This window comes from Lacerta agilis, chromosome 1, assembly GCF_009819535.1.
Source record: "Lacerta agilis isolate rLacAgi1 chromosome 1, rLacAgi1.pri, whole genome shotgun sequence".
NCBI lineage: Eukaryota > Metazoa > Chordata > Lepidosauria > Squamata > Lacertidae > Lacerta > Lacerta agilis.
In genome coordinates this window covers 132493239-132516285 of record NC_046312.1, presented here as the reverse complement: position 1 = coordinate 132516285, position 23047 = coordinate 132493239, and the positions used below count along the sequence as shown (strand labels likewise).

The following is a 23047-nucleotide window of genomic DNA, read 5'->3' as shown; positions in this document are numbered from 1 at the left end:
ACATTTTCCAGCATGAACTAAAGCTCTAACCCTACCATTCTTCCCCACACACTTAAAATTCAGAAACCAATTCATAGACCATATCTAATTCATATAAATCAGTCAAGATCAATGCTATACAGGAATACATTTGGGGTTTTTAAATCTTCACATTTAAGCATTTATTTGGCAAATCAGATTTTATCTAATTTTCCCAGCTAGTAGTGGATAGTGCTGTGGTAATAAAGCAAATAAGATTTTACAAATTCTTTCAAAGAGCAACTTGTTGCTTTGCGCCTGTAAAACAGTATTTGGCTGCAGCAAGAGATTAGGATCATAATCCACTAATATGGATTTAAAATAATGGGGGGGGGGGTTAATTTGCTTGCAGCAATTAAATAATATTTTTGCAAGAGCTTAATGAAACAGTTGGGAGAATTTTTTGCCAGAGCATGTCAAGAAGTTCCAGGATTATGGCTACTCAGCCTTCCAGGCTATGTGCTGGTTGTAAAACTGAAGAGCAGCACAGACCCAGAGTCCATCCCCTCGCCTCCAAAAAAAAGAGAGAATGGAGTCCAAACTTACCTTCACGGTTCCAGCAGGAGATGCTCTGAATTTGTTCTGGTAAGATTTGAGTGTCTCTGCAGTTAGGACATATGGACCACCACTGTGCAAAGCTTGGAACTTTTCAAACAACTCCGGCTGGTACTCAGAAAAGTCGAACGCTTCCACGACTCCAGAGCGTGTCTGCGCCAGGAGAGCCACCCGCGTCGAAGGGGCCTGGTTGGCAGTGCAGCTGATTTTCTGCAGCTGAGTAATCGTGTTCAGAATGTGATTGACCTTTGACTCCAGCACCTTCTGCGAAGCAAATATACTTTGCCCTGGTCCAACATCTGATACATCAAATCCGAGTATAACATCCAGATCACAATCTTGAGTAGACAAAAGCAGAATGGCATGTTACACCGCGTAGGGGAATATACATCCTATACAAATGTGTATAGGATTCTTCCATACAGAAAAAGGGATTTATATAGCAAGTACTCATAACCCATTGTCCTAGATGAGGTGCTTTCTTTCTGTTGTTCACGGGTAAATTGATAACAACAATATCTATAATTATTAAACTACAGTGCAGATACCGGTAAGCTTTCAGTAAAGATGTCCCTTACTAAAGCTTTTGACTCTGCTTCTCCCTTTCCCCCAAACTTGCACCATGACTAAACTTCCACCCCTAACATATTGGATACCCCCTGAGACAGGTGGCATGCTTGGTGTTGTTTAGCTTACTTTTTAAATTTCTGGCCCACAATGGACCAGTAATGCGCTTCCAGTACTTACAGAGGAAAAGAGGGCCATAAGCCCTGATAGCCAACGGGGGCCTCCATGTTGAAGGAGGAGGAGGAAGCAGAGGGAGTGGCTTCCAGCACAATATACAAAAACACAACGGAGCATCACACATTAAAAGCTTCCTGATACAGGGCTCCCTTCAGATGTCTTCTAAAAGTCAGAGAGTTGTTTATCTCCTTGACATCTGACGGGAGGGCGTTCCACAGGGTGGGTGCCACTACCAAGAAGGCCCTCTGCCTGGTTCCCTGTAACTTGGCTTCTCGCAGTGAGGCAACCACCATGGCTGTGAGAGCTATAAGCAGAACTTCATCTGCTTATCTTAATGCAGCTGAGGGAGCATTTTAAATCTTAGCTTTGCCTCATGCATGGTTTGAATTTTATCTCTGCCATTAACTCACTGGGTAGCTTTAGGCAAGCTTCTCCCTGTCTCTCTCTTTCAGTCCCCCACCCTGCCTTTGGGGTTGTAATAATCATGTAAGGTTGCAACACGGTGTAAGGCATAAGGAGCACTATAAAAAAAATCCAAGCTTTACTATTTTCATTCAAGACCAGCCAGATCCCTAACTCTCCTCAAGCTTCAAGGTCCTTCAAGAAAGTAGAGTTTGGGGCCTTGAGCCATTCACTGGCTTGACCTAAGAGACCACTGGTGGTGCATTCCCACATGCCTTGGTAAGTGTTGAAAATAAAGTAGGTTCTATTGTAGAGTGTAAGGAAGTCAACCGTTCTATGGAAGAAGCTACTGTACTTAAAAAAAATGCAGTATCAAAGAAGAGAAAGAAGCAAAAGCAAAGTTGTATACAATAATTACACCAATGCACAGAGCGTCAAGATGGAAAGTGGACACGAAAAAAGCAATGGAAACAACCCAAGTGTATTTAAAATGGCAGTCATTACCTTTTGAGACTGCCCCCACTGGTCTGCACAGCTGCTCTCTCATGGTATCACTCAACGTAACCAGCACAGCCTCATTCAACTCTGAGAGTTCCTGTGCCGTTGCTGCCCGGAAAGCTGTGGTGCCGTCACTGGAGAGTTTGGTAACTTCGCCAAGGTCAATGTTTTTGACTCCAACTGCAAACACCTTGACACCTGACCGTGCCAGTGCTAAGGAAGCTGCCTGCCCATCGTCTTCTGGCTTGCCTCCTGTTATAATAAATGCAATCTGAGGGACCTTCTGGTCTGCCCTGCTGCCAGCCTCCTTCACAAAATGTTTTGCTTGGATATGCTTGATGGCCGCTCCTGTATCAGCAACTCGGCCTCCTTTGTATGTTACTTTCTCGACAGCATCTAAGATCTGGTCTTTGCTGGAGAAATCCTTCAGAAAGAATTCGTCACTCACATCTGAGTTGTACTGCACTAAGGCAACATTAATGGAATCGCCTTCTTCATAAATAGCGTCAATGATGCCATATACAAAGTCAATCACTTGTTGGAAATTGTCTTTCCCAAAGTTGATGGAGCCATCCAGCAAAAAGACAACGTCTGCTTGTTTTTTGCCATCTGAAAGATGTAAATGGGTGGGGAGAAGTGTGAAGTAGGCTGAAGACCCCCTGCCCCAATCAGCAAGGCTGGAGATCTGCCTGATCTGCATAAGGGTCACCAGCAGAATCCATAAAATACAGATAAATGCATTATGGATACCTCCCCACATTTACTTTGTAAAGAACAGAAAGTGTCTTGAATTGATGGTTGTGAAGACAAACTTGAAAATAAGCAGGTGCTTAAATCTTACTTAAAATATTAGAGGGATTGAACTGAACAATAACATTTGAAGACACATTATTTCCTCTCACTAGACTACTATTGTTGCCCAAAGTTCCATGAATGGCAACTCACCCTTTGCCAGTGCTTATGGGAGGAAGAAAGGAAGTTGGGTAGCAAGTACCCATGTGGTTTAGACCACAGTGCCAGCCGTGTCCCCAAGTACCCCTGTAGGATAAGCTAAAACCAAATTCAGTAAATGGTGTTTTCGTGCGCTGCTCTGGTTTGCCAGAAGCGGCTTAGTCATCCTGGCCACATGACCCGGAAACTGTACGCCAGCTCCCTCGGCCAGTAAAGCAAGATGAGCGCCACAACCCCAGAGTCGTTTGCGACTGGACCTAACGGTCAGGGGTCCCTTTGCCTTTACCTGTGCCCCCTATGTGATAATTTTGTAGATGATTTTATTTTGTATCCTATTATTAAAATGTGGTGTCAAGATAATGAAGAATATGTTTTTTAAAGTTTTTTAGATTCTAAAAGAAGAAAATTATCACATGGAGAGCAAAAAAAGAAAAGAAAGAGCTGATTTAGGTGACTACCTTCTGCTTGAAGGATGAAAGTTTGGTATCTCTATCAAGCAAAACGGTAAAGGGCTTTGTGGTGTGAACATTTGCTCTCACCCCCATTAGTAGTATCCTGAAGTATCAGAAGGGTGGCGAAGGATCATTGGTATTGTGAGCAAAGACTGAAACACTGGAATGGCCTTTAGCTTGTATACCTTATTTAACATAGGAATCAATCCATTATCATTACACTCTGAAAGGTTCCTCTTCTGGAAACTATCAAATCTATTCTGATGCCCTGTAGCAGGGGTGGCCAACTCCAGAGAGACTGCCATCTGCTTTCAGAATTAAAATCTGGCAATGATCTACCGCCCTTTTGGGGGGGTTCAGGTCAAAGTTGTTGAGCTTTTTTTAGGGAGGAGGAAATGCAAATACTTTCTTAGGAGGGAAGTTCCATGGGGGAGGGGGATTTAAAGCCAAGGATCTAAGGGAGAAGGTCTCGCACAGTAATATCACTTTGAATGAAAAAAAGCTCCGTCTTCCCTTCCACTGATCACACAACAATGCAAGGTGGGCCAGGAGTCAGTTTCAATGACGCTGAGGAAAGGGAGCCAGAGATCGACCCGCGATCTACCTGTTGGACATCCATAGCCTATACCAAAGTAGCAGTGCTCCCCTGCAGTGCATGGATTTCTGCCAATCACATTCAAATTTATACGGGGTCAGTCAAAGGCCAGGCCAGCTTTTAAATCATGGGAGTGGACCTGAGTGAAGGCTCCCAGGGGTCAGTCTCAGGCCCCACCCACCCCTCAGTGGCCCCGCCCCCATGCTTGCCCATGACTGGATCAAGCAGCAGGCAGGAAATCAAATTCCAGTGAGCGGTGAGAGAGGAGAATACCGGTACATCTCCCTTCAGCCGCTGGAGTCAAGACACGCTGTGGCATGGGTGGATGGCTGCAGCGGAGACTCTAAGCCACAAACACCACATCACCATGGAAGGCGTGAGGGGACATTTCCTCCACTAAAGAACAGGCCCGCTTGATCTCTTTTGTGTGTGTGAAGTGAGAACGCAAAGGTCTGTCTGTGCACAATTCTCTCTCTCATGCACATACTGTTTCTTTAGATCCCCACCAACAGAAATTTCAAATACCAATAAAAATGCATTATTTCCCCATTACTACATTCAAAAATATTTGTTTTGAAATGAAAGACTAACCAGGGAAAACGTCAGGCGGCGTGAGTGTCGGTTCTTGAGGTGCCTCAAATGATGCATAAAACCTTGTCCTTATTGATGGGAGCTCAGTAAACTCTCTCACGAAAAATACAGTTCGGGGATCATTGGTAATTATTCGCAGTTCTTCATTGCCTGCATTCCCTGATCCTACACCCAGGCTTTTAATCCCAGATGTCTGCATCTTGGCAGCAGGTCTGCTGACATCATCCTCCGATCTCCCCCCAAGCAAAAGAACTAAATGCTGTGGGACTCCATCTTCTCTTCTACTGCCTGCAGATTTAACAAAGTAGTTCTTCATAACAAACTCCAAAGCTTTCCCAACATTCAGGGGAGCACCTCCTCTGTGCCGCAAGCGCCGAAGGTGGTCTATGACAGCACCTCTTGTTTTGTGATCTTTTAAGTAGAACTCAGGGAATACATCATTGCTGAACTGGACAACACCAACTCTTACTTTGCTTGGTGCAATTTCCAACATCTGGACAATCTGGATAATAAAGTCTCGAATGTGAGCAGCATCGTCCCGCTTGACATTGTTAGAAGTGTCGATGACAAAGACAATGTCCTTTGCTTCACTATCAATATCTGCAGGAAGGAAAAATGCAGCAAAGAGGAGTGTCACTGGCTTTCTTCTTACACTAATGCCAGGCCCAATTCCTGGCATTTCCAGTTAAAAGCAGCTTGGGTAGAAGTGGCTGGTGACAGAGATAGCCACTGCTAGCCGGAACAGACAATGTTGGGGAAGATGGACCAATGATGGAACTCTGTAAAAGGCAGTGTTACAAACACCAGGCAAACTAGTTTAGCTTTTTCTAAGCTGTAGGTGCTTTTTTCTATGTGCAGCATTTTTTAAAATGTGTTTGTGCAAATTTTCTGCCTTGCTGTACAAAATAGGCTTCTGAAGCTTGACTCCAGCTTTAAAACACATTTGTAATGTCAGTATCCTAACACCTAGTCTTAACCACAATGACTTGCAGGCAACATTAATGTCGGTGGATTTCATTTCCAAGAAACGCCTTTGGCTCAGTCCAGCAGGGCTCTCCGTATACCCTTATATTCACCAAATGACATTTTAATATTGTGTTCTAGAAGAAGATCACTTGTTGGAGCTGGCTCAAGTCATTTTGCCATGGGAAGTGGAACAGCAAATCCCTCCCTCAACAAGTGAAACTGCATATGAAAAGCCTGCTGGATCAGGCCAATGGTCAGGCCTGACTCGGGGGCTCCGGGGCACAAGTGCACTGCCTGGCAGCAGCACCCCCACCCCACCCCCCCCACCATGCAACAGGAGACACTACAGCCCTGATTCAACTTATGCTTTTGTGAGATGACAGTCAATGGGCACCACCATACACATAAACCAATTCTCTTGGTCTAGGCAAGAGGATTACAGATGCATTAATTGATCATAAGGAGATTGTTAATTGTCCTTAAAAAAAAAAAATGTTACCTGAAAATGCGGCAGCTCTGACTAGCAAAGAAAGCTAGCTCTTGCCCTCACCCACCCAAATACAGATTAAGAACCTTACATAGCATGTCAGGAATGAGGGGAAGCAAAGGATCTTCTATCCTACTTTTAGCACCATTCTGTGAACTCCCAAGAGGAACAGAAGCTAATGTGACCCCCTGCTAGTTATCGTAACAAGAGCCCCAGAACATTCTGCAAACTCTTTAGACTCCTAAGTCTTCATACTGGTGCAATTCTGCAGCTGTTGTTGTGACAGGTAAGAAGTTTCCCTAGAAGATGGAAGAGGTGGGTTATCTAATGGGAGATGAGAAAATGATTTACACAAACAAAAACGGACAGCATCCTTACCTATAGGACGACTTGTCTCACCAATAAGGCTTTGTATCTGCTGTGAAGTTAGTGTTGTAACAGGGGCCAGCAATTTCTGTTCCAGACTTGGAAGATCCTGATAGGTTGATACCTGGAACACATACTGAGGGCTAAGAGCTATTTTGACCATTTCCTCATAATCCATGTTCACTCCAATAGGAAATGGTGCCACACCAACACTCTTGACTTGGAGTACAGGATCCTCTAAATCATCATCAGATGGGTGGGAAAAGATAATTATTAAAAACTGAGGTGCACCCTCTTCTATGCGACTTCCCGAGGGCCTCGTAAATATGTTCTTTGACACATATTCTAGGGCAGATCCAAGGTTCACTTGCCTCCCTCCTTTGGGTTTGAGTCTTCTCACTGCAGCTTGTACCTCATCCTTGGTGGAATGTGCATTCAGCAGAAATTCAACCCTGGGGTCATTGCTGAACTGAATCACAGCCACCCGAGTAGCAGCAGAGCCCACATTCATGTTGCTTACAAGTCTCTCAATAAACTCAACAACTGAAGGAAATTCAGTAGCTGCAAACTGGGAGCCGTCAATCAGGAACACAACATCTCTCCTCTCATCCACTATGGAAAAAAGAAAGACTTTAGAAGACACTAGTACAAATAAATTATACAAGCAACACATTTGAAAGGCACAAATAGTAGTAATTTTAGACTACAGTCGACTTCCCAAGCGTGGCTTCTGATTGGCTGCAGGAAGCTCCTGCAGCCAATCGGAAGCCCCATCGGACATTCGGCTTCCAAAGAACGTTCAAAAACCGATACACTCACTTCCGGTTTTTGATCATTCGGGAGCTGGAACGTTAGACTCCCAAGGCATTCAGGAGCCAGGGTACAACTGTGTCAGTAATATGGCACTGAAGTAAAAGCTACACTTAGTAAAAGCTACACAAAGTGAGCTTGGCAAAGTTGATCAGTGTCTCTCTTGACAATTTTAGCTCACAATTTTAGTGATGGAAAACTATTGTTCTCTTATGATAATGGCACCTACCTGAGAGGGGCTGGAACTAAGTTCCAGTGAGTTCTGCATAAAGAAAAGCCCTGGGTATGCTAGTGGGAGACAGCACAAAAAGTCCTACTTGCACCACGGGATTTCCCTCTTCATTTCCTCCCCCCATGCCCTCCCCCCAATTGGCGTGGGGAAGGAGGGCAGAGAACTTTTTGACTGACAAGTAGAAATGCCAATGCTGACTCAGCAATCAAATTAGTGTGACATTGAATTCCTCTGTTAGAAACTATAGTATGAATTTTGCAAATCATGGTTTATGTTAATTATAGTCTGGCATGATATCTAAATAGGCAATCCACAGGGTGGTCATCACTACTCTGAAACTGAGAAGGCTGAGCTAATGTAAAATGAAAACAGAAAAAGCAGCATTAAGCCCTAGTTTGTCTGTTGCCCACCTGGAAGTATTTGGGGTTATGGCTAGTGCAAACCATAATTAGCCCTGATGTGAAGTGGGCACAACATGCAGTAGGATGGCCATTTTGCTTCTCTCCTACTGCACAAACCTTCACGGAGCCCACCAGCCCTGCTACTTTCTCTGCATCAGCCCAAGGCTGCGGCACAATAAATCTGGGTCACAGAAGATAATGTAGCCAGCAACACAATCAGAAAGCATAACCCAAGAGTAACCCCTGGAACCTTATAAATGCACACAAACATACACACAGGAAGTCCCCTGCCATCTGCAGATGAGACATTACCCATTGGTAATGTAACCATCCATTCTGGGTGCAGATAACAGTACCCAGACTTAGGGCTGCCATTTTGTGTGCAGTAATTCTGGCATCTCCCCCACCATACAGTTCTTGTGTAAAATGTTTTTGCGAGATTTTGTGTCTCTTTAAGCAGCCACTGGAGAAGCCAAAACAAGCCCTGGCAAATGTGATCAGTGCTGCTGCAATAGTGCCCATTTTGAACCAGATGCTGCAGAACAGGGCTCAACGTCCCCCGCTCCCTCCAACAACTTGGGCTGCTTCATGACCACAATGAGCGTTCCCCACATCAAATGGGGTGTGCATGTTGTGAGGTCGCAGGGAGACCCATTGGATCATGGTGGCAGCTCCTGGCAGTTGGTCTGGCTTGCCTTCCCCAGGTTGGGATACCTGTGGACTCCACCTACTCTAGCAGCCACCCAATCCCAGCTGGGGAGGTGTTGCCAGGGGGATTGGCCAGGTAGAAGGAGGGATTATACAGTACACACAATAGAGCTTGAGTCATACCTGGGAAGCGGCCGTTGGATTCAGAGCTTCCCCACCCTGCACTCCCTCAACTGACGTTTACTTTGCAGATTTAACCACCTTTTTTCCACAGCCACACAGCCACGCAGGCGCTGCTATGACAAGGTCGCTGTTAAAGGGCCGGAAAGGAATTTCCCTGCATTGGCAGGTTTCACCTTTCCCGTAACAATTTGTCACAACTTTGGCGGTTGCAGGCCTTGGGCGGAATCCTTTAGTCATTTACAGGATGGGGGGTGTGTGGGGCGGTGACCCCCGCCCCCATTGCTGTGGCGATAACAGGGTTCCCGTTAAAGGGGTCTCAGGGGGAGGCACTGACCAAACGCCCAGGGTCGTCACTGCCCTCCCCTCCCAGCGGCAGCGAACACAGGGAGGTGGGCTATCTGCTTGAACATATGTTCTCCAGACTAGCCCACTTCCCAGTCATGCTGGATAACCCTGAAGTTACCCAGAACCCCGGCTGGGGGGCTGGGAAGGATAAACGCCCAATGCCTGAGCCAAGGTCTTCCTACATCTGAAATATTAATAAAGTTGTGGCCAATTAATCCCATAGAACGTTGTCATGAGTCGTTATTTCCCTCAGGGGCTGCCCCGGGGTTCGGGGGGACTTTGCCTGGCCGCGCAATGTGTTTGTGTGTACTAGGAGCATAATTATAACACAGGTTCAATAGTTAAGAAGTTTCTTTTCACCTGGGCTAGGAAGTGCTGTGGCCAAAGCGGTTATTTTTGGCCCGGTCAACTCAGACACTGTTCGTGAAAGCGTTTGTTTGAAGGAGCCCAACTGAGCAACACCTGGGACAAGGGTCGCAAACTGAGGAACGAAAGAAATGGTCTGCAGCTCAGCAGGATCTGCATTTCTGATCCCAATGCCAAACGGCACTGCACCCCTCCTCTTGAGATCCACGGCAGGCCTTGTGACATCATCGCTTGACTTTTCCGCAGTCAGCAGGATCAATAACTGCGGGACCCCTTCAGACAACCTGCTTCCAGCCTGGCTGGTGAATACATTGCTCATCAGGTAGTTAAGGGCAGCCCCTGTATAAAGGGAAGGGCCTCCCATGGCAGACAATCTCTGGACGGCCCTGATCACGTCCGCCTTGTCTTGGTAGCGATTCAGAAGGAACTCCGGCTGCACACGATTGCTGTACTGGGCCACGGCCACCTGGACTTTGTCGGGACCAATGTCCAAAGTGTCGACCAAACCTTGCACAAAGGACTTCACCTCTGGGAAAATGCTTCGGATGCCATCTGAACCGTCTATCAGAAACACAACATCCTTCTTCTGAGTTTCATCAGCTGTTGAAGAAATGTGGGGGATATGAGAAAAAAGGAATACAATCAATTGTCACATAAAGAAAAAGGTAAGCTCCCATTTGCCTATTAAATTTTGCATGCTCTTGCTCCCAGGGTGAAAAGAAAACTGAGGGGGAGAAATGAGGGAAGGCACCAGCTCAGGGTACAGGAATTGGTTAAAAAGATCACCAGCTTAAGTAGTTTTACTGGTGAGAGCCAGTGAAAGTCAGAGTGGCTGTTTAAGCAGTTTTCCTGAAGAAGCAGGTGTGGTGTGATTGGGCCCGAGGAAGAGAGTCTTGATTTGAAATGCTTCAGGGGGGCATCAGAACCCAAGAGATTTCTGTGCACGGTGAAGTTTCATTTTCTCTCCGTTTCCTGCTCCTATCGTCATCTCAGTAGCAAATACTTCAAGGTTATCTCTTCCACACTCAGGGTCACTTCAAGGGCTCATCTACACATACTTTTGCTCCAGGCTTTCTAGACACAGCTCTGGGCTTTCCAGGTCTGTGTCCAAATGGGGGTTTTGTTTTTGTTTTGTCCTGGCACTCTCCCCAAGAAAACCCATGTTTTAACCACTGAATCAGAATAAACGACCATCTGTGGAAAACCCAACTGCTGTTTGCTACGTTTCAGCTGTAAAATGCAGGTTTCCCAGATTAAAGTGCAAGAAAAGAAAAGAAAAAGAAAAGAAAAGAAAAGAAAAAAGAAAAGAAAAGAAAAGAATGCTCATGGACCTGGAGAGCCCAGACCTGTCCCTGGAAAGGAGGGCATGTGAGTGGGCTCCTACTTAAATTACCCCTCGTTTACACTGGCTTTACCTTCCCACACATCAGGCTGAAAATGGCCATTGCAAGCAAATAAGCAGCTATAGGATGGAGAAACAGCATTTAATAATGAGAGAAATGAGCTTTTTCCAGGGCGAGTGCTTTACCTATAGTAAGCAGTTGTGAAAAAGCAAGAGACTACTATGCTGACAGGTAAAATATAACGGTTGCCTTCTGTTCTTTCTGATATGCTGTGTAGTCATCTATCATCTATCATACAGATTGGTGCTGGGCCCAGATTTCCAAACTGGGGAGCCTGTTTTCAAACTTCCCCCAACTCAAAGCCTGTTAGTATCACTACTGCACTTCATTATATATGGGAAGTACCTTATAGCTGCACACTCACTGGCGTTTGTATCTGGGAAAAGATGTGAATGAGGCCTCCCACATGCAAAGAGCAAGCTCAACACTCCCTGCACTTTATATGCATCAAGAATTGTCTATTTGAGACTTTTTCAAAGTAAACAGACTCTCCTAAATGCTTTGAGCAAATGGCAGCTAGCCAGCATTTTCTTATTTACATCTTCTTATGTAACCCGTTGGACGGTGCATGCTTCAGAGGCAAAGACGAAAACTGCAGAAATGAATACCTGATGGCTGAGATGGAATGGCTTTCAGCAGACTGCCTATTTGAAGCTGTAGGTCTCCAATTTTGGAAAGGGAGTCAGCAATTAGCACAAATTGAGGGTCGAAAGCTATCTTTTCTAATTCGCTACGATCTGCAGTCCTGGATTTGATAGCAAAAGGAATAATTCCAGTTTGTTTCAGAACATCAGCAGGGCGATCCACGTTATCACTTGATCTCCCAGCAGCAAGGAGCATAAGCAGCTGTGGCACTCCGTCCTCAATCCTGCTCCCAGCGCTCTTCACAAATATTTCCTTCGCGGCATAATCTAACGCAGCACCAATGTTGAGCAACCTCCCTGATTTCATCTTCATTCTTTTCACTTTCTGAAGGATGTCTTGCTTGTTTGGGATGTCTTCAAAGTTGAACTCAAGTTGCACGTTATCACTAAACTGAGCCACAGCTACACGTATGGCGTCAGGACCCACATTCAGGTCAGTAATAATCCGGTGCAAAAAGTCCCGGACAGCAACAAACTGACCCGCAATGTTGGCTGAGCCATCAATCAAGAACAAGATATCAAACTTGTTTTCTGGAATTAAGAGAAATGAAAATGTTTAATACACAAAAAGATCATTGCAGATTTAATTTGCAAACTAGGAGATGAGAAATCAGAGCGATCTTTATTATGTAAGAGGAAGAATTCAGGCTTTGGGCCTTTCTATAGCGCCTTTCCTTAAAAAAACCCAAATTGTGGAATCACTGGAAATCACTCTAGAACTTCCAGGAGAGGGAATCATTGGTACTTTTAATGTATTATGCATATTGAGGACTATATTGTTGAGATGTGCAATCAGTGAACCTAAAAACGAGGAAGTGGAAATGATTCCAGCTTCTTCCAAACGCCTAAAGCAGACCTTAGTACTTGCAGCTTTCTGTCATCAGGACGGGGGGGGGGGGGGGGGGCATTGCATCATCATAGATGCACGGGGCTACAGTCTTTAAGGCTCTGAAGAAGAGCGATGGTACAGAAGTGTGCCTGCTCCTATCATAGCCAGTGCTTTTTTTCTGGCAAGGAGTTCTTGAACCAAGTACTGTTGCTTGGGCTGCCACTGCTGCCTGCAAGCCTGAGTGCCTCCTTTTCCCCATGCTGGGGCTTACTTCTGACAAAGTTGGGGAGGGAAGGAAGGAGCATGTCCAGGTAGCTGCCTACTTTGTCCTATTCTAGCTGGGGGGCACGTGGGGAGGACATCCCCACAGGCTCAGGCTGCCACGGCCCACCACCCAGTGGCAGGCACCCCCTACATCCCATACAGTGCCTTGCTTTTCTTAAGGGGCTGGATAAAAGGAAGGAGCAGCAGCAGCAGGGGTATCGGCACAGGCTCAGGCAATGGCTGCCGTCCTGCTAGCCGGCGAGGGGAAGATTGTGGCTCTTCCTGATGGTACGAGCTGCTTGAAATGAAGTGGACTGCCCCGGAAGGTGGTAGACTCCCCTTTGCTGGGCATTTCTGAAACAGAGGGCAGGAGGGCCACCCATCAGTGGATCTCCCGCATTGGCAGCGCATAGGACTAACGGCCTCTGGAGAGCTTTACTCCTCTAGGATTCTGCCTGGGATACAGCAAGTCACTTCTGGTGTGTTTACAGGGCTTCTATTTTATTGTGTGCACATACAGTTAATCCTCCCCACCCCTTCAGAACAAAGAAAGGGGGGGATGAGGGTGAAGAGCACAGAAGCCGCACCCTCAGACACTGTTATAAATGTTGTGCACTTCTTTTCAAATGTATCATAGAGCAAACAGGAGTGAGATAGTTTGATTTAAAAAATAAAAGTAAAGTAAAGCTGTAGAAAGAAAAAAATGAGCACTCCTCATATATGGAAAATATTTGTCTATTTTGTCAACTGTAGGTTCTCAAGATATGTCCAAATGGTGAAATAAATGCACATGCAATCATTATGCAAAGCAGTGCACTTGGGTTCACACCAGCCAATCACATTTCTATTTATACCCTGTGCATAGATCTAGAACGTGGGAAACAGCCCTAAGGGCTTCTTCAGAAAATTCAAACATGGAAGGAACATGTTAGGGATGCTGCGGCAGTCACACGTGGCAGCCTTCATCCGTGATGCTCATTATGTGCATGGAAACATGTTCCCTACATGGATTTCGCAGTGTGTGCAATGCCTCTAAGACACAGCGGTGGCAAAATGTGTCATGCCATTTGAAACATACCTGCAAGATAAAACAAAATCATTCTTAAATCCATTTTGAATGAAGAAAGGAACAAATTACCTGCTGATTCTTCAACATAATATGTTGTTAATTGACCAATCATTTCCTGTGGTACGTTTGCCAGAGAACTGAATTCATCCTTAAGAAATACCATTTGTGGATTGTATGCAATCCGCTGAAGTTCTGTAAGATCAGCATCTTTAACACCAACGCAGAAGGTCATCACTCCTGCACGAGCTAAAGCATGGGCAGCCTGTTCGAATGAATCGACAGATCGCCCTGCCGCAAGGTAGACTAGAACCTGAGGAACGCTTTCATCTATCCTGCTCCCACCGGCTTCGGTGAAATGATTTTCACGAACAAAGTCTAGTGCAGCGCCAGTATTCAGTACTGATCCCCCATGGAGTCTCAACAGCCTTAGATGATTGAGTACCTCTGCCTTGGTTAGGAAAGTGTTTAAAAAGAATTCTGTTTTCGGATTCTCACTAAATTGCACTAGGCCGATTCGTATATCATCAATTCCAACATCAAGGGAGCCAACTAGGCTCATAACAAAGTCACGGACCAAGGGGAAGTTGGCATTTCCAACGCTGGCTGATCCATCCAAAAGAAAGATGATATCCCTTTTATTTAACAGAACTGCGGTAGAGCACAGAAAACAATGTGAGAAATCACAGAAAAACATACCAGAATTTGTCATGTGTGCATACAACATTTGCTGTACACACATGTTCACCTCGTGAGAGAGAAGGGAAACAGGACAGCCATGAAGAGATGGAAAGAAGAAATGAGTGAAATGTCATGATTCCACCCCCCACATGGGTCAAAGCACACCCTACTACATTTTAGGTTTTCTGTCTACAGGTGATGCAAGCAGGGACTTTTCGTGTTTAAAATTGCCAGTGTAAATGGATTTTTAAACTGGATCTGAAAGCTCAGAACAATTTTAAGTATCCAATTGATATTATTGGACATCAAAAATGGACTGGGAAGTTCCAAATGAGCCTGATCCTCAGCACTCACTTGACAATGTCTTTGGACCAGTGCCAGATCCTAAGAGGCCTTTATACTTGTCATAAATGTGTCAGCACATGTGCATAGGCCCACAGATGTCTCCACTGAAGCACCAGGGCACCTGCTAAATCCCCTCCTGGGGTGGATTGGGTCCTTTCTGTTCCCTCCCCAAATGAGTCTATGGGGCACCTGAAAAAGCATTGATCTGTATCTAGAAGGCATTCCATTCCCCCACATGACTAGAGCAGAGACACTCTCGCGAGACCCCACCCCTTGAGTCCTGTGCCCAGCCCTGCCACCTTCCATGCCTGACTGAGCTGGTCCACTTCAGCCCTGCTTTCTGCAACCGTGTCTTCACCTGCCTCACACCTGACATCACATATAACACCAGATGTGCTTGTTTAGGGCAGTGGTTCCTAACTGGTGGCCCACAGACCCCAGGGGGTCCACGTAAACCACCCAGGGTATGACTACTGCAACTGAGAGGATGAGTATGGGCACCCTCTACTTCTGCAGTTGCCTTATTGCCTATCTAGCATCTTTTATTTATACAGGTGAAACTCGAAAAATTAGAATATCGTGGAAAAGTCCATTTATGTAAGCAATTGTTTTCATTAGCTACTGGAGTTTAATATAGGAGATAGACTCATGACACTCAAAGCGAGATATGTCAAGCCTTTGTTTGTTATAATTGTGATGATTATGGCGTACAGCTGATGAAACCCCCAAAGTTGAGATTATGAATTTGGGGTTCTCATCAGCCGTACGCCATAATCATCACAATTATAACAAATAAAGGCTGGACATATCTCGCTTTGCATGTCACGAGTCCATCTCATCTATTAGTTTCACCTTTTAAGTTGAATTACTGAAAGAAATGAACCTTTCCGCAATATTCTAATTTTTCAAGTTTCACCTGTATATGAAGGTGCTTTTACCTTATGCTGGTCTATGACCATAGTAAAGATTTGGAAAACTACCATAGAGTTATCAGTATTTTCAAAAGAAGGGAGCCCATGGCTTGGCATTTGAACAACAAGGGATCTACAGTACTTAGCTAATTGGGAACCACTGGTTTAGGGAGAACAGCCTTGTGGGCCAAATTTGGAAGCTTAGCAGTCCAAATTTGGCCCTCAAGCCAGAGGTTCCCCGCCCCACACAGCTATTAAATGTGCAAATATGGCAATAGTTTGAAAGCCTAATTGGAATTATAAGATAGAAAGGGATATTTGTAATTTATGCCCTTATGCTAATACCTGCAGGAAATGAAACAGGGGCCAGGGAGAGAGAGAGAGAGAGAGAGAGAGAGAGAGAGAGAGAGAGAGAGAGAATATATATATATACATTAAAGTGTAAGAACATTTAGAACATTTTTAATTTATATTTTAAAATAAAAATGCCACTGTTTATATGCACCATGCAAGACTATATTAGTAAGAGACATACATTTTGAAAAAGCTTGTTAAGTGACAGATATTCCCGTGATATTCATCTTAATTTAGGATAAGGCTTCAAAATTTAGCAATTCTAGAATACTGAGCTGTGTATTGGGGGGGGGAATCAGGATTATTGTAAAAGCTCCTTAGAAAACTCAGGATCCTTAAAAGTGTTCACTGCAAAAGATTTATATTGCATAAGTGCAGTCTTTCTTGTCCTGGGTGCATTTGGCAGTCCAGCAGCTCCCTAGAGATGCAAGTGACGGAAGAAGACACAAGGCCTGTTTCAAGGGCTGGTTGCAGCAAACGAGGCCTGCCAAACAGACCCCTGCCCTGGAGAAATTTTAAGTGATGAATAAACCCATCGCTGTTTTTAAAACAGTATTATTCACAAAGGTCAAATGCATTTCAGAACTTAACAAGAACAGCGTTTACCTTTTCCACTTGGTGTTACTTCAATCCATCCGGAGAGTGTCTTTAGAGGTGACAAGATATCATTGAGAGTATTTACCAGGACAGGTGTGCGGAACTCGGGAGGATTGAATACCAGGGTTGGTTCGTAGGCAATTTGTTCTAGTTCTGCACGATCTGCTTTTCGGGACCCAACAGCAAGGATGAATATGCGATTCCTTTTCACTTCCTGTGCTGGTTCGGCAACATCGTCTTGGGACTTTCCGCCAGTAATAAGGACCAGCATTGATGGTATGCCTTCACTGATCCTGCTTCCAGCAGCGCTGGTGAATAAGTTGTCTTTCACATACCTGAGTGCAGAGCCTGTGTTGAGGGCAGCACCACCCATTGGCTTTATTTTCCTGACATTTGCAAGGACATCTTTTCTGTTCTGGAAGCTATTGAAATAGAACTCGGGTCTTACAGTATCTGCATATTGTGCCACTGCAACTTGAACAAGGTCCGGTCCAATTTCCAGTTTCTGGATGATTTTGGCCACAAAATCACGAATTGCATTAAAAGGGGCAGCTCCCAAGGCTGCTGTGCCATCGATCAGGAAGACTATGTCCCTCCTGTTGACTTCAACAACTGCAAGCAACAATATACAAACATATAATCAGTAGCATTACTTACTTAACTCGTTCAATCAATTGCTTATCTCTACATACCTTCTAGGGGCTACAACTTACAAAATGTCTTTCTTTTTGTCCCGTCCCCCCCCCCACATTTGTTTATGCTGAGTTATAGTGAACTGTTATTGTAATTCAAATGTACTAAATCCAGCTTGATCGTTTTTACACAAGGTTTTAATAGTGCTGCAGAAGATCCCTCTGCAATAGTCACACAGTCAGTTCAGGGCTCTGCACTGTGAAATAAGGATGCTAAGGAGAGCTCTGCTGTGTCAGACCAATGCGGGGGAGGGGAGGGGTCACTAGGCCTGCACCCTGTTCCCAGCAGAGGCCAATCTGATGCCTTTAGGAAGTTTGCAGGTAAGACATGAAGGCAATAAGCCTCTGGAGCAGAGGGTTCCCCCAGGTCTCCTCCCTTTTTGCTATGGAGCTGCCTTTCCTTTCCACAAACCAGTCTTCTCCCAACAATGTACCACCTGTGTTGCCTTTGCCCACCATCTGATATCAGACTCGCTGCCCACCCGTTCTTCTCAGGATGGACCACCACTTCCATTTATATACCTCCAGCCTCGATACATTGGCCCAGTAAACTGCCCCACCCCCCAAGCTCCCTCCCTGGCCCTCCCCCATCTTCTTCTTTAGCAGCCCTGATCCTACCCCCACCCCAGCACCAGGGAGACGAGGACATGAGCCCCTTGGCACCACATGGCTTCATAGCCAGAACTTCCATGTGCTCATCTGAACCACTTCTGGATTTGCTAACGCGGCTCAACTGGGCAATTGGATTCTATAATAGTAAAGTGACTAGAAGGGCCAGAATCTAGTCCAGGAAACTTTTAAAATAATAATAATAAATAAAGTTATTTCTTTGACCTTTTAATGTCCATGCTTCTTGTTTTTTAAATGGAATTAGTCTGTCTCCTAAAACTAATGTGGTAAAGACTTTACTACTCCTACAAAGCAAAATGAACTCAGCACTCAACAGGGAGAATGCTAGTATGGGGGTATACTATGGGTGGGCGGGCAGCTGTGGTTCAGTACTGTACAATGCACAACAAGACATAATGAATCAAAGTCTAATTAAGCCAGTAATAATTCTGAAGCTGTGAACAACAGGGCAGGAGGGTAGCTTGAATTCAGCTTTGAAATTCACAAAAATTCACTTTAGACCAGTTGCGGGGTCAAAATGTTTGGGGAAGAAAAAAAAGTGTACCATGTGAGACCAGAGAGTTCTGTTCCTAGACACAACCCATTTTCTACGTGACGGAGGAAGTGAAGGTTCTTCTCTTCCTTTCTTTCTCTCACTTCATTTCTCGCTATATAACTGACCAGGATGGACTTGACTAAAGTTGCTCCAAGTTCAGACTACATGTTTGAAACTATATGCTGTATTTTGCACAGAAGAGTAATTTACTTGTGTTCTCCTTGCTGCTGCATGGCATAATGCATGAACTAGACCTTTGGATTTAGTAAGCAAAACATCTGAAACTTACTTAAGAGTGCATGGTCTGTTCATTGCTGGGGGGTGGGGGTGGGAGAAGCTTTAAAGCAGACAAAATGTCAGAGACCAGACTGAGGATTACAACTCTGGTGAGGAATGGTGGGTACCTCCCCCGCTTCCTGCTCCTGACCAGGATCCTGAAGCTGCCCAGGAACAGTGGAGCAGTATAGATTTAGAGAATTGGTTTGCAGAGGGACATAGTTCAGAAAACAACAGGTGGGCAGAGCTGAGTGGGGAACAACTGGGAGAAGCAGAACAGGAAGAGATAACTGACTCCCCTTCACTAGAAAGCGTCCAGCCTTTATATCCAAGGGCAAGGAGAGCTGATGAGGTTGCTATGCAGAAGGCTCAGTGGTTGTGAGACCAGGTTGCAAGGAGGAGGAAGTGTTCTGCTGATACACAGCCGGGGGGGGGGGGGTGCGTTTCTCCGAAGCCTGACACTAAATGGGATATGCAAAAGGGTTTAACAACCTATATTCCATGCTATACCTTTTATTATCACAAAGGCTTTCAATCCAATTCCTGGAAAATGACTGGTAACTAGCAGAAAATACAATTTTAGCAAGTTATGTGACACTATGCCTAATGTAATATTAATTAGAGCAGGGAAGAAGAACTCGCTGTGATATGGTCAAGGTTCTAATATCAAGTGACAGTTCAGGATTTAAGGTTTGCTCAGGGTCTTCACTAACAACTGCAATGGATATAAAACATGGTTTGAATATCATTACAGGGTACCTAATGGCAACTTGCATTGTGAATCTACAGCAAATACATAGTATACCTGTGAATTTCGGGTGATTAGTCCTATGACTAGTGTTCACTGCAGACACAGAGAAAGACTGCAATATAAGCCTATGTTCCACATAGAAGAGTTTGCAGGATTATGACTAGTGTGCTTAGAGGACTAAAGTAGTGGAAAATCAGTTGTGTCTTTGCACTGTTTTAGTAATACTAGTTTTCTGTGAGGTAGAAAATTCAGTTTTCAGGCATTCTTGCAAAGGAACAATTTCCTTGACACAGAAAACTAGAAAAAATGCATTCTTGCAAAACCTTAAGAAGATGCCTTATGCTGAGGTACAACCACTATCTATCTATACAGCAGTGGTTTCAAACAGGCATCCTTCCTAGGCTTGCTTTGCTGTTGAATCTGGGCCCTTCTGCATGGAAAGAATATGCTCTACACTGATCATGTTAGAATCCCATGTTCTATGTATATGCAGGAAAGTTCTGCCATGTGAATCCTCACCTGCAGCCTGAAGTGGGCCATTTTTAGGTTTAGCATCTTTGTGAGAAAGAGACCATCTTTCTACTAGTTTACTTTTCAGTTTAAAAGCCCAGGAAGGGCTGATGGATCTATGCATGTTCCCTAAATGTGTGAAAACAAAATTGTGCCGTATACAAAGAAATCTTGAGTCTGAAGGCGGCTATCTCAGCATGATGGTCTGCCCAAGTTCCTCCTTGCCACTTATCATGGAACTCTGGGCTGAAGTCCGATCAACATGTAGACAACACTCAACTCTGCCTCTTGGTGCCACTGTCCAATCTCAGGCAGGCAGAGGAAGCTTTAACTTAATCCAGACAAGACAGAAGGGCTGTTGCTAGAGTACGGTACTAGCAGTCTAGATCAGGTGAATGGTCTCGTTCTAGATGGGGTGTCACTCCCCTTTGGGGTGCGGGGTCTCCTGGATCCATCTTTCTCTGGATGCCCAGATGGCAGTGATAGACTAGAGATTGTCACTGGAGGTCTTTTTCTTTTCTTTTGTTTTTTAAATCAGCTTCAACTCATTCAGCACCTGCAGACTTTCCACACCTGATGGAACTATGCATTTTAACTTCCACTGTATATTACTAGCTTCCTCTGCTTTGTCCTAATGGTTTATATAATTTCACTAAAAGACACAATCATATTCTATAAGGAAGCAGAACAGATTAATTATTCTTTGGGGGTAAATTTGTAATTCCAGTTTGTTTCTGGAATTATCTCTGCATTGCAAAGGCATTGTAAATTACACTAAACTATACTTTAAAAAACTTATTCTAGAAAGTTCTAACCTGATAAATTGATCCTTGAATTAGAATAATCTAGTCCATCAATATACAAAACCAGCATTTTTTAAACTGAAATCTCATCTCAAATACGCTTGAACACTTTGATTTGCAGAACTAACACTTTTCTAAGTGCCACATAATGTTTGTTCCACACTTTTAAGGAATCTAGAGATGGGAAGGCCTGGAAAAAAACCCAGAAAACTGGGGGGGGGGGTTCCTGTTTTTTTCCAAAGCCGGGTTTTGGGGGGGGCAGGAAAGTGTGTGGAATATTCAATCTATATCAGACTGGGTTTTGTTTTGTTTTTACAATTTTCTGGAAAAAACGGCTTTGGGGGAAAAACAGAAAAAAACCGTTTCCCCCCAATTTTCCCAGTTTTTTCCCCAGGCCTTGCCATCTCTAGAATTAACAGACTAAAATACACATTGCAAACAAAAATTACAGATTAAAATATATGTACACATTATATAAATTCAATAAATAAAAATAAATAAAATATGTCTGAATGGTGGAGTCGGAAGGGGCCCTGAGGATCACGCAGCCTCACCCCCTGCAGTGCAGGAACTGTCAGCACCAGGCTCTAACCAACTGGCTTGCTCTAACAAAATTGTTTTGGGCAGGTGCTGGAAGAAGTACATGGTGAAGTTTACTATATTTGTAGGAATTAGAAATTCTATATGGTGGGTGGTGCTGTTAGTGCTCTACTTTAATACTAATATAGACAGATGCTGGTATTAATACATTAATGGTAATGCTTAATAGCTAGCTGACTTTAAAATGGTTCACAAGGGCAAACAACCCACCTACAAGCATTTCAGGAGCATGGCGTGTTACTGCACTCCTGAAATCTGTTGCTGGTGGGGACCTGTGGGTTGTACACACAGCTGTCATTTCTATGACTGTAGCAACGTTTTGTCAAGCTGCTGCCTATCTGAATTTGATGTATACAACCATGTATACAGTCCTCACATGGAGATTCTACTTTATTTATATAGTAATTTAACTTGTGGCCCATTGGCACCTACATGCCAGCACTGCCAGCTGTGAGACCAAGGTGTTCGTACTTTGCAGTTTCATACATGCCATGGTTCTTGCTGTGCTTTCAAACACCAAAACCCTGGTTGATGCAGAGAAGCTATTTATACAGGGGTCCCTAACAACAACAACAACAACAACAACATTTTTTTAAATTTATACCCCATCCATCTGCCTGAGTTTCCCCAGACACTCTGGGCTGCTTCCAGCACATATAAAAACACCAAACATTAAAAACCTCCCAATACAGGGCTGCCTTCAGATGTCTTCTAAAAGTTGTGTCCTTGGCATTTGATGGGAGGGTGCCACTTCCAAGAAGGCCCTCTGCCTGGTTCCCTGTAGCTTCACTTCTTGCAGTGAGGGAATCGCCAGAAGGCCCTTGGATCTGGACCTCAGTGTGCGGGCCGAACGATGCAGGTGAAGATGCTCCTTCAGGTATACTGGGCCAAAGCCATTTAGGGCTTTAAAGGTCAGCACCAACACTTTGAATTGTGCTTTGAAACGTATTGGGTGCCAATGTAGGTCTTTCAGGACTGGTGTTATATGGTCTTGGCAGCCACTCTTAGTCACCAGTTTAGCTGCCGCATTCTGGATTAATTGTAGTTTCCGGGTCACCTTCAAAGGTAGCCCCACATACAGCGCATGGTAGTAGTCCAAGTGGGAGATAACCAGAGCATGCACCACTCTTGCGAGACAGTCCGCGGGCAGGTAGGGTCTCAGTCTTTGTACCAGATGGAGCTGGTAGACAGCTGCCCTGGACACAGAATTGACCTGCGCCTCTGTGAGTCCAACTGTGAGTCCAAAATTACTCCCAGGCTGCACACCTGCTCCTTCAGGGGCACAGTTGCCCCATTCAGGACCAGGGAGTCCCCCACACCCACCCGCCCCCTGTCCCCCCAAAACAGGACTTCTGTCTTGTCAGGATTCAGCCTCAATCTGTTAGCTGCCATCCATCCTCCAACCGCCTCCAGGCACTCACACAGGACATTCACCGTCTTCATGGAAGGGGCACCATAAGGATTCTGTTCTCCAAGTGCCAAAGATCTCGTAGGTCAGCTGTGGGGCTCAGAGATCTTGCCTCTTTCCCATCCCCCAGCCACACTT

The 23047-nt window shown here is 44.8% G+C and overlaps 1 protein-coding gene across 3 annotated transcripts in view; it reads right to left on the bottom strand.

The window, feature by feature from the left end:
• Nucleotides 1-23047, bottom strand: part of COL6A3 (collagen type VI alpha 3 chain) — a 98355-nt gene that overhangs the window by 49979 nt on the left and 25329 nt on the right. For 2 of the 3 annotated variants that reach the window (XM_033172302.1, XM_033172311.1), the window contains 7 exons: nucleotides 16714-17316; nucleotides 11622-12188; nucleotides 9605-10210; nucleotides 6638-7237; nucleotides 4807-5406; nucleotides 2224-2826; nucleotides 565-911 (listed from right to left, as the gene is read on the bottom strand). In XM_033172302.1, coding sequence (XP_033028193.1) covers nucleotides 565-911; nucleotides 2224-2826; nucleotides 4807-5406; nucleotides 6638-7237; nucleotides 9605-10210; nucleotides 11622-12188; nucleotides 16714-17316 — 3926 coding nt within the window. Of the gene's footprint in view, nucleotides 1-564; nucleotides 912-2223; nucleotides 2827-4806; nucleotides 5407-6637; nucleotides 7238-9604; nucleotides 10211-11621; nucleotides 12189-13888; nucleotides 14468-16713; nucleotides 17317-23047 lie in introns of all 3 variants that reach the window. The other variant, XM_033172295.1, reaches the window with a different exon arrangement.